The 12,502-nt window shown below is 44.0% G+C and overlaps 1 protein-coding gene across 2 annotated transcripts; it reads right to left on the reverse strand.

Moving 5' to 3' along the window:
• Positions 1-1,876: 1,876 nt before the first annotated feature.
• LOC147964875 (uncharacterized) lies at positions 1,877-9,758 on the reverse strand. 2 transcript variants are annotated; one of them, XR_015607204.1, is made up of 4 exons: positions 9,191-9,758; positions 6,937-7,044; positions 4,288-4,395; positions 1,877-2,694 (listed from the first exon to the last, which is right to left on the reverse strand). XR_015607204.1 is itself a non-coding variant. In XM_087526558.1 (3 exons), exons 1-3 carry the CDS (start codon positions 9,499-9,501, stop codon positions 2,676-2,678), a joined length of 438 nt encoding a protein of 145 aa, XP_087382684.1. In that variant the 5' UTR covers positions 9,502-9,758; the 3' UTR covers positions 1,877-2,675. The 2 variants fall into 2 exon arrangements, 1 of the variants encoding a protein (XP_087382684.1); XM_087526558.1 differs by lacking the exon at positions 6,937-7,044.
• Between the last annotated feature and the right edge of the window lie 2,744 nt (positions 9,759-12,502).

Consider the following 12,502-nt stretch of genomic DNA (forward strand, 5'->3'; position numbering starts at 1 on the left):
TGCTCCGGAAGGGTGAAAAGAATTCTCACAATCGAAAACAATTATGAGAGGATGGCATCAAGCTTGAACCATGAGTCTTTGGAAGAACGGGTAAGAATTTAAGAGGAGCTCTTCTTCATTCTTCGAAATCCGAGAATGACGATGAGAAAACACCACCATGAATTGTTGAGGCACTCCAGAATGAAAATTAGAAAGGTTGAGCCAACGATGAAAAGAATTAGAAAGATCTTGGAGAAAGACATTTGACTGATGATAAATCATTCATACGTCAAACTTGGAAAAGAATTTAAGAGTAACTCTGGAAAAATTAGAAGAGCTAGGTAAGATCCTGGGAAAAACCTGTGGGTTAGGGCCCAGTCAAGAGAAACACTGTTGAACGATTTAAAAGAGAGAATGTGCCAGTTTAATTAAATGGCTTGAATGAGATAACAACCTCGAAATAACTTGAATGATTGAGAATGGAAACGTGAATCTTTCGAGATATCTTCAACACCACGGAACAAATGGTAAACGAGAGGTGAATGATTAGGCGGGTGCACCGGCATGAGAAAACATTTGAAACGAGGAAACGATATGATCGACAAAGCTTGAATTGAGTCCACCAGAGAAGAAAAAGAATGAATAATGATAAACTTGTAGAGCAGCTTCATGAGAACCACTGGGTAAGAACATTGACAGAAAAGAATGGAGAGACTTCCCATCAATAAAAGGATACTTGATTAAGAAATCTGAGTCCTTAAAGAAAAAGGGTGGGAGGGCGGGAAAACAAAGGCAACTTGGAGCATATGGAATGGAATACCGTTGAGAAAACTTAGAATTGATCTAGCAAATATTGGAAGGATAGGATTAACTTCGATAGAAGCACATCGGTTGAAAAGGATTGGCATGACAATCTTGATGATCGAAAAGGATTAACATTCCCATAGAAATATGAGAACACCATTTATCAAAAGGTATGGATTCAACACTTCACATTGATGCAATTCGAATACCACAACTCAAAACAAAACAAAGGACTGGCTTGCAAAATAAGCCGAAACAAACATATGATAGACCCCATATCGTATTATGTGTCTGTCGGAAAGATATCCTACGAGATACTTGAATTCCCACTTATAAACTCCTGAAACTTTCTGGTTATGCAATCAGGTGTTGGGGATATAGGGGAAGCATAATATCTCACTCAAACTAACAATTCCTACATCCAGTTGTATCCATCCTTCAACACATAACCAAGAAACCTTCGGAAATCATGTACCTCAACCTTCAAAAAGCATCTGTTATACGAGTTATGGCAATAATCCCGAACTACCACCCCAGTACTGGGTGGCGTCAAGGTTATCTCACCAACATCTTCATAAAAGTGATTCTCCATGTCGGCGAACTCAAGTATTCCAGAACTGCAACGATAAAATTGTGATGACAGCACCTCGGAGCTCAACTCCCCGGGACACTGCCACAACCCCTAAATGTCAGGAGGCACCAAGAACAATGTTCTTGTCACGAGACTATCGGAACGATTCCAAGATACCCGCATGATCCTAATTTTTTTGTGAAATTTGAGGAGAGAAAAGTCAAAACTTCTACGCCAGGAGGCCTCACCAGAACAACGAAGGGACTAAGGAGTAAAAAGAATCCTACTCTCCGATATATATAATCCTAAGACTCAAAGCATTTTGTTCTAGACTCAACAACGTCAGCGATTCGATCAAGCAGGGGGATCCTAAGTCGGGGATGGCTCTGATTACCAACTTGTAACACCCACGATGCGGCTATATCTCCCACGTGTCGAGGCACAACTTAGAGGCATAACCGAATGGTGGTTTAGTCGCAAGTGGGGTAATCTTCACACAATCCCATGTACTAAATAAGAAAGGGATAAAGAGTTGGCTTACAATCGCCGCTTCACACAAATAACAAGTTAAACATACATCATCCAGAGTACAATCAAAGGTCCGACTACGAAACCAAAAGAAAAGAAGACAACCCCAAATGCTAGATCCCCGATCGTCCAAACTGGGCACTACTACTGATCAACCGAAAAAGACACATAACACCGACCAAGATCTTCATCGAGATCCCACTTGAGCTCGGTTGTGTCACCTGCACTTGTATCATTGGCACCTGAAACTGTTTGGAAGTATTTGTGAGTCACAAGGACTCAGCAATCTCACACCCGCTTGATCAAGACTATTTAAGCTTATGGGTAGGATAGGGTAGTGAGGTGGAGCTACATAAAGAACTAAGCATATATGGTGGCTAACATACGCAAAATAAGAGTGAGAAGAGAAGCAATGCAACGGTCGAGAAACTAGAAGTGATCAAGAAGTGATCCTGAAACTACTTACGTTCAAGCATAACACAAGACCGTGTTCACTTCGCGGACTCTGCCGAAAAGAGACCATCACGGCTACACACGCGGTTGATGCATTTTAATTAAGTCAAGTGTCAAGTTCGCTACAACCGGATATTAACAAATTCCCATCTGCCACATAATCGCGGGCACGGCTCTCCAAAGTTTATGGGACATTTACATCTATGCCCCTCATTTGCCCCCTCTCTCAGATTTACCCCTAATTTCAAAGCCTGCTCAAATTTGCCCCTCCATCATTAGGTGCACTTACAGAAATACCCTTCTGTGCCATTACCGTCCGGTCAAAGCAGGTCAAAGTCGGTCAAAGGGCATTGACCGTCCTGAAAAAAATAGCAAAAAAAATCTAAAAAATCAGAATATTTGTGGGATCAAAGATACTCAGGTTCGCAAGGTGTGTGAAAATTTTCATACTGTTTGCACATTCTAGGAGCTCTTGTGAGAGTAAAAACAATAAATATGTACGCTTGTGAACAGTAAATTCAAAAAATAGCAAGAAAATTCAAAAAAATATGAATTTTTTTGGTATCAAAGAGGCGCGAGTCTGCAAGCTGCGTGCAAATTTTTGTTGTGTTTGGACATTGGAGGGGCTTGTGGAGAAAAAAAACAAAATTTGGCTCGGGAAAAAACTTGGGAAAAATGACTATTTTGTTTTTTGTTGCTAGAGCTCCTCGCATGTCATTTGATCACAAAAACTTGCAAGCACCACCCAAGCCACTTTGATGCCAAAAAATTTCATATTTTTTTAAATTTTCTTGCTATTTTATTTCAAAATTATAGTTCACAAGCGTGCAGATTAACTGTTTTTCCTTGCCACGAGCTCCTGGAATGTCTAAATAGCACAAAAATTTGCACACACCTTGGGCACATGAGTATCTTCGATCTCACAAAATTTTAGATTTTTTGTACTATTTTTTCAGGACGGTCAAAGCTATTTGACCGAACGGTAATGGTGTAGAAAGGCATTTCTATAAGGGCACCTAACAGCGGAGGGGAAAATTTGAGCAGGCTTTCGAATTAGGGGTATATCTCATTAGGTGGTTCGAGTTAGGGACATAAATGCAAATGGCCCAAAGTTTATACCCTATAGGGGTCTCCCAACTTAGCCCATCACAAGCTCTCACGGTCAAAGAAGGATATTCCTTCTCCCGGGAAGACCCGATTAGTCTCGGAAACCTGGTTACAAGACATTTCGATAATGGTAAAACAAGACCAGCAAGACCGCCCAAATGTGCCGACAAATCCCGATAGGAGCTGCACATATCTCATTATCAGGGCACACCGGATGTGCAAGACGCCGGTTGGCATAGACCCTAGTTGCCCAAGGGCGCCGGACATCGCCCAGTTCGGACCAACACTTAGAGAAGCACTGGCCCCAGGGGGTTAAAAATATAGATGACCCTTAGGAGCGTGACTCCCAAGGGAAAAGTATAGGTTGTTAGGAAAATGTGAAACCAAGGTTGGGCCTTGCTGGAGGAGTTTTATTCAAAGCGAACTGTCAAGGGGTTCCCATAACACCCAACCGTGTAAGGAACGCAAAATCAAGGAACATAACATCGGTATGACGGAAACTAGGGCGGCAAGAGTGGAACAAAAGACCAGGCTTAAGGCCGAGCCTTCCACCCTTTACCAAGTATATAGATGGATTAATTAAATAAGAGACATTATGATATCCCAACATATCCATGTTCCAACATGGAACAAACTTCAACTTCACCTGCAACTAACAACGCTATAAGAGGGGCTGAGCAAAAGCGAACTTAGCCAAACAACGGTTTGCTAGGAAGGTGGATTAGAGGCTTGACATGGTAATATGGGAGGCATGATATAACAAGTGGTAGGTAGCAAAACATAGCGGTAGAGTGAACAATTAGCAAGCAAAGATAGAAGTGATATCGAGGGTATGGTCATCTTGCCTGAAATCCCTCAAGGAAGAAGAACGAGTCCATGAAGAAGACAAACAGATGTAGTCGAATGAATCTTCACAACTCCGGAACGGAACCGAAGCTAACGAGAGAAGCAACCTGGAAAGAAGCAAGCAACATAGTAAACAACTATCACATGAACATGGCATGATGCACAGCCAAGTATGATGCATGTCCGGTTTAATGAGGCATGGCATGGCAAAGTGCACAAACAATACTACAACTTAAATGGAGCTCAATATGCAACGAGTTGCATATTGACGACACACCACATGACTTATTTAGTTCTCTCTCGTTTATGTACCCAACAATATTAAATGTTGTTAAACATGGCAAGAGGTGAAGCATAATAAAACTACGTATCTAGGAAAGTTTAAAAGAGGCCGGAACGACAAGCAACAAGTCCGGAAAATCCTCATGTGCATATTTTAGATTCGTTACTGTTCTGTTGTAAAGCATATTTTATTGTTGTTAAACACGCAAAGTAATGCCCCCATGTTAAACTAGGCATTTTTCTACCCCATTTACATATAAAGTTTATTAAATTTGGAGCTACGGTTATTTAGTTATGAAATAAATCATTTTAACAAGGCATTATGCAAACTAAACACAAACAACATTTTGAACACGGTTGAAGGTTGCATATTATGAAACTAGATGAAATTCTAAGCATTTTACATATAAAGTTTATTTAGATTCGATGCACGGTTAGTGAGATATGATATGCATGAACGTGAGGGTGCAAGCTGTAAAATAGGTAAATCCTGAATAATAGAGAAATTCGTGAGACAGGAAAAAATATAACGGGCTGAAACACGCTGGGCCAACAGTGCATAGGGGGGTCGGGTGGCTGCTCACATCGGGCTGAGGCCCAGTCGGGGTTGAGGCTTGGCAGGCCGGGCGCCGCTGGGCCTGGCGGCTGGGCCGGTGTCATGTGGCCTAGGCAGAGGGGGTCCAGTGCTCCGGCGACGGGGTCGATGGAGGTAGGACCGAAACGGGTGCAGGGAGCGGATCCGTGGCGGAGGATGCCAGATCCGGATGTTGGGGGCCCGTTCCGGGCAACGGCGGCGGTTGCGGAGGTCGGGGCGGCACGAGCTCGAGCTTCGGGCGACGGCCGGCGGCGAGGAGCATAGGAGGCGACGTGCGGCATCCTGCAGGGGCACGGGGAAGGGCATGAGCGCCAAGGAAATGGAGGGAGGAGGCACGACGGTGCTCATCTGTGGCTGGGTGGATCTCGGCGGTGTGCCGGCGGGGCTGAGCGGGTGGCAGCGCAGGCACTCGAGAGGAGGAGGAGCTGCGGGGGGTGGGGAACGGGATCCGGGCAGCGATTGTGGGTGGCTTCGGGCACGGTGCAGCCCAGGGCGGGCTGCAGATGGGCCTTGCGATCCTTGCTCGGTGGATTGGAGATAGGGAGGCGACGTGGCCATGCGCCATTGGCTGGAGGCGGCGGCGCGGCGAATCAGAGCTCGCCAAGTGGCGGGGACGCGGTGGCTGGCCCCGGAATTTGAGGAGAAGGTGGTTGGCGGTTGTGGGGATCCTGAAGAGGAGGCTAGAGGTAGGTGGAGGGGCGTTAGGGTTCCAAAATTGGAAGGGGAATGAGATTGTATAGACACAGGGAGTAGGTTAGGCGATTTGGGGGCTTCTGGAGCCCTCCGATCGTGATCCGATGGATCCGGTCGGAGAGGAGGGGTTAGATGGGCTAGGTGGGCTGTGGAGAGTGCGATGGGCTGAGAGGAGAGAAGAGAAGGCAGCCTGGCAACGGTTTTGGAGGCCGAAAATGTCCGGCATGTGACCAGCTATAGTGCCGCTATATGTTATCCGTTGGGGCATCAAACGGACTCCGAATGCGATGAAACTTGGCAGGCGGTCTTTCACCCCATTCTGAGAACATTTTCTGGCCACTTATAAAATAATATTTCGGAGGTGCCACGGGCGCGTGCAAGTGTGCCTGGGCTCAGAATGGACAACGGAAAGAACGAGGAGACCGGGACGGATGCAAGTTTTGAAAACATGATGATGCAATGCACATGATGACATGGCAAGATGTAACGCGCAAGCGAATGACAAAGCAACAACAGCGAATAACTGGAAGACACCTGGCACATCGGTCTCAGGGCGTCACACGGCAAGTCCCTATGCAAGTTTTAGTTGTTATTAGGCAAATGGTAAAACCAATGTTGGGCCTTGCTAGAAGAGTTTTATTCAAAGGGAACTATCAAGAGGGGCCCATACCCCTCATCATGTTAGGGATGCAAAATCAAGGAACATAACACCGGTATGACGGAAACTAGGGCGGCAAGAGTGGAACAAAACACCAGGCATAAGGCCAAGCCTTCCACCCTTTACCAAGTATATATGTGCATTAATTAAATAAGAGATATTGTGATATCCCATGATATCCATGTCCCAACATGAAACAACCTACAACTGCACCTACAACTAGCAACGCTATTAGATGGGCTGACCAAAGCGGTAACATAGCCAAACAACGATTTCCTAGGAAGGGTGAAAAGGTTAGAGGCTATCATGCCAATTTGGGAGGCTTCATAAACAAGTGGTAGGTAGCGCGACCTAGCCATAGCATCGAGACAACTAGCATAGCAAAGATAGTATTGAGATCCAAGGTGACGGTCATCTTGCCTGAAATCCCGCTAGGAAGAAGAACTAGTCCATGAAGAAGATGAAGCCACGTAGTCGAACGAATCCTCACAATCGCAACGAAACAGGAACTAACGAGAAGGAGCACAACTGGCAAGAGGCAAACAACATGGTAAACACACAAGCATGAACAAGACATGATGCTCAACCAAGTATGATGCATGACAAGTCTATATGATGCTACTCATGACAAGATATGATGCATACAAGAACAACACATCAAGGCAAGTTTAAATGTTGCCGGAAACAAAATATAAAAATTTCTGGTAAGTCCTCATATGCAAATTTCGAAATTGGTTCAGATCTGATAACACATTATGTTGAAGTTGTTAAACAGCAAGTTAAAGTGCACCAAGATGATTTACACGGTTTTCTAGCCAAGTTACATATAAAGTTCGGTCAATTCAGAGCTACGGCCTAGAAGATATGAGCAAAACAAGTAAAACATGGCATTGAAGCAAAGATGCAAGTAAAACAACATCACAAACGCTCCAAAACAAGGATGCAACAAGGTAACATTAAACTACATGCAAAACTAAGCAAGTTTCATAAAGAGCATGCTCAAAACGGAGCCATCGTTCAATACATACACTCAATACAAGTTTCAAGCACAATCTACCCAAAACAGCAACTAAGCACTTTGCAATAAAGGAAAGACCATGCTACAAGAAACATATGGACACCAACTTGCGAGCACTCAAAGGAAATACAACATGCTTCAAATATCATTAAGGTTCAAGTTCATAGGCATCAGGATTAATCCAACATGATCAAAGCAAAAAGCAACTTAATAACACAGATTGTGACTTAGTGAAAAACAGAGCATAGATGTGAGCAGGAATAACATGTTGCCATGTTGGAGGCGTGAAACAAAGATGATATATTCCAGGAAAATGGAAAAAAAAATCATGGCATTAAAGAACAGGTTAAACATTGCAAAAAATGATTACTAAGCATCTCCATATGAGCCCTAGATCAATGGCAATCAATAAGACAAGATGCAACATGATATAAGCTGATTCTCAGACTTAAGAGGAAATCTGGGAATGCAAAACAGTAACATTATGATGCTAACTTTAGAGGCACATAACAGCAATCATAGAAACTTTAATAATCATGCAAAAGACATGGCTTGTAGTAGACATCATATACTTCAACTTAGTCCAAGGGCACAAGTTCATATGAAGCATGGAGTAATTACTATGATCCATGCAAAAAGGAACATGATGTTAACAGGATGACAGATTTAGCATGATGGCAACTTGAGAGAAAGAAATAGACAATCTATAGCAAGTTATATGGCAATCAAGGGCATGGCATCGAAGTACACATAACAAGGAGCAAATAACATCAAGGCATCATATACATATGGCTCAAGGTCTAGTGGGAACCATCAAGACAAGTTTGAATGTTGTAGCAGATTCAACAAGAGTAAAACACCAACATCAGCATAGCATGTTTGCATGGTTGGACCAGAGGTCATATGAAGTCCAAAATTACCAAACTTGGCATGTGGACACAACACTCATATCATACTTCAAAACATGTAATTGGAGCAACTCCAAAAGAGGCATGGATGAATCAGTAACAAGCTCACAACATGGCACCATGGCGTTAATAGCAAACTGGAACATCATTTAGGCATGTTCATGGCAATGAAAACATATGCTACAGGACATATATGAGGCATCAAAAGACATGGCATGATAGAGCATAACATGGACATCAAAACATGTCAAGTAGGCATATCCATATATGCATGGAATTGATGGTAGCTTCAACTTAACATGGCAACTTCATGTAACAGTTACAGACTTAGCAAAATCAATAAGTCTCGAAAAACAGCAAACATTAAGTGGAACACTCGACAAGCTAGTGCTAGTCACCACAAGGCACATAAAAATACATGGGTTGCACCACTGTAAAGATGGCATGAAGATGCTCCTAAACATGTAGACATGATTCACAAAAGATGAGCAAACAAAATGATATGAAAATGACAAATCAGCAAGTTACGTCAAACTTCAGCAGGTTATATCACTTAGCACTCTTGCAATGATGATTAAGGCATCAAGATGGACAGTAACATTCATGCAAATGACACTAGCATCTAGAGCACTCAGAGATGAACAATTTGACATAGCATACATGAGAAACGGAGCAACATGCACAAAGTTACGACATGGAGAAGATGCACACATGATAAGAAAAACATGGGGACTTGGAGAAATTATACCCCATGAAAATTGGATGGGACGGATCAGGACGAGGAGATCCGGGGTCGGGGATGGGCGTTTGGATGGATGGATGGGTGGATCTGATCCACCTTTTCCGGATCCAGCCGGAAAGGAGCTCCGGCGAGGCGATGACGGCGGGGGCCGGCCGGACTGGGTGGAGGGGGTCCGGTGGCGGCGAGGTCAGCCGATGGCCTACCAGGGACGAGGGGCGCGACATGGGCGCGGCGGCGGCGGGCTTTGCGAGGCGTCTGCGGCGCACGGTGGCCGGCGCGCGGGCGGCGGAGCAAGCGGTGGGGGGCGGCGCGGTCATGTAGCGCTGGGCGACGGTAGGAGCGGGGCAACGGCGGTGGAGATCCAGGCCCGGGCAGCCTCCGGATGTGCCCGGCGGGCCGGCGCGGGTGGGGAGGCTGGAGGCGCGCGCGGTGAGGCCAGGGGTGAGGTGGCGGCTTCCGGTTGGCTAGAAGAGGCGGCAGAGGTGATGTGTCAGGCCACGATTGGTCGGGCGACGTGGCGGCTGGACATGTCCGGTTAGGGTGGACATGTCCGGCGGCGTGAGGAAGAGGAAGGCTAGGGTTTCGTCCCCGAATTTGGACGGGGAAGGCTTATTTATAGGTAGAGGGAGCTAGGAGAGTCCAAATAAGGTGTGGTTTTCACCCACACGATCGTGATCCAACGACGGAGAGCATGGAGGGGGTTTAGATGGGCTAGTGGGCTGTTATGAGGGGTGCTGGGCTACAAATACAAGGAGAGTTTCGGTTAATGCAGTTAACCATTGGGGCATCAAACGACCTCCAAATGCAACGAAATTTGACAGGCGGTCTACCGGTGATGTACCAAGGACACTCGACAAATCTTGGCCCATGCTGAGAGTGTTTTTCTCCCGCTCCCGAAACGAGAACTGGAAGGTGCACCGGGTGCATATGAGAGTGTCGGATTCTGAAACGGAATACGGAGAAGGTGACCGGATGTAAGAGACGAACATGAATGCAAATGAGATGCACATGATGACATGGTAAAATGCAACACGCAAGAAAATGACATGGCAACAACGAAGAATAACTGGAAGACACCTGGCGCATTGGACTTCGGGCCTCACAACTCTCCTCCACTAACAAGAGATCTCATCCCGAGATCTTAGGAACGAGACGGAAGAGAAGAGGAAGAGGTGAACCAAGAACGCAAGAGCGAAGAAAACCAAGGTCGAGAACACTCATGCAGAAAAGAGAACCAATGATTATGACAAGAATCAAGAGCTCAAGGAATAAGATAGACTCTTAGACCACTCCGGTTAGAAGAAGATAGAAAAGGAATAAGAACGAAAGAATTTAGGCAGCACTTCAGCTGAACATGGAAAGAATATATCATGATCTTGACAAGATGGAACGATATTTGACGAGAGAAACAACATAATGCCTCTGAAAGAGTTGAAAGAGTAGAATGAAAAGAATGAAGAAGAAAATGACACCTTCTACCACCATTGAGTTTGAAAAGCCTCCTTATGAAGAAGGGTTGAACGGAGTTGTTGACAAAATCAACAACAAAAGAATTGATTTGGGTGGGCTTATGTAAAACATCTCAACACTTGAGGTGAATTTCTGCCACTACCCAAGTGATTGAATAGCTGAGAATGAATAATTACAAAACTCCACTTCAAAAGAATACGGAGAATTAATAGCAATTCGAGACGCAAGAAGAAAAGATACTTGAGCTTCGCCAAGAAGAATCTTGATTAACACTTGAAGACTGAATTAACTGTTCGACGAGAATGAGTTAAATCCTTAACGAACCACTATGAAGAACTCCGATAACAAAAGGATGATGTGGTAGAATTAAAAGGATGAAAATAATAAGATTAAAGCCTTGTGATGATTTAGACGGGGGTTCCGACGAGATGCTCGAGGAAACTTTGGACTCCGGAAAAGAAAAAGATGAAAACACTTTGAACCAAGAATGTGATATGACGAACAAACTCCGAAAAGAAGAGATTAAACAACTTGATGAAAGAATAATAAGAATTATGTTATGCTTATCATTCATCAATTAAATCAATGAGAAGCAATGGATTTGCATACTACTTATTCGTGTTGGAAAAGATTAGGGGAGATATAGCACAAAACTTGGGAAGGTCTTCATGAACCACTGATAGGATTGGAAAGAAAGAATGAATTGGTATATGAGAACAAAGGAAAGAATCTTGAACGAACCATCATAAGAATTGAAAATGAATGCAGAAAGAGAATGAATCACCAGGAGGAACTAGAAAATGAATTAAGATACTTGAGTGAATCGAGATGCAAGAGATCGAAGAGATCACTTTCTGATTAAAATAATGCTTGAAAGATGCACCGGTACAAATATGGGAACGAACGAAGCTGAAAGGTTGGAACAAAGGAATCTTCTGAAATGGAGGCCTCTAGATAATCGAAACGGAAAACCAACTCCTGAAATACTCTGGATGGGTAAGAAAAGAATCGCACGATTGGAAACAATAAGAGGATAGGAATAGCTAGCACCACCAATCTCTGAGAGAATGGACAAGATTTAGGGGAAATTCTTCTTCGATCTTAAAATGTTGAGAATGACGACGAGGAAAACCACCAAAGATTGTTGAGATACTCCAGGAGAATGAAAAGCGAAGAGGTTGAGCTAACAATGAAATGATTTGAAATCGATCTTGGAAAAGCATCTGGCTGATGAAATTCATTCTTACGTCAAACTTCGAAAAGAATTTTGAGAATAACTCCGGAAAAATTAGAAGAGTCAGGTAAGATCCTGGGAAAAGACCTGTGGGTTAGGGCCCACTGAAAAGAAACACCGTTGACAAGGATTGGTTGAAATGAGAAATGATGCACCGAAACAACTTAAAGACTTGATGACGTGACAACCTTGAAATAATTGAATGCAAACACGAATCTTCTGAGATGTCTTCATCAGTCGGGAACGATTAAATGGCAAGCGAAGAACGAGCAAGGGAAACATTTGAGTCGAGGAAAAGAATATGATCAACAACGAAAAACTTGAATTGGATCCACCAAAAAGAACACGAGACTAACCATGAAGAACTAGGCGAGAATTCACCGGTTGAGACAATTGAGCAAAGACTGAAGAGGCTTCGCAAGAACGAAATTGATGCTCGAATAGAGGCTCAGGCTCCGGGAAGAAAAGGGTTGGGAGGGCGGGAAAAAACAAAGGCAACTTGGAACGGGGAACCAACGAATAACTTGAAGAGAAAAAAACACCGATTGAAATAATTGAGGAAAGAATGCAAAGGCTTCGCACGAGTAAGATGGATACTTGATTACGGACTCCGG

Source organism: Triticum urartu, chromosome 6A (assembly GCF_056163025.1).
Source record: "Triticum urartu cultivar PI428250 chromosome 6A, HENAU_Tu73, whole genome shotgun sequence".
In the NCBI taxonomy this organism is placed as follows: Eukaryota; Viridiplantae; Streptophyta; class Magnoliopsida; order Poales; family Poaceae; genus Triticum; species Triticum urartu.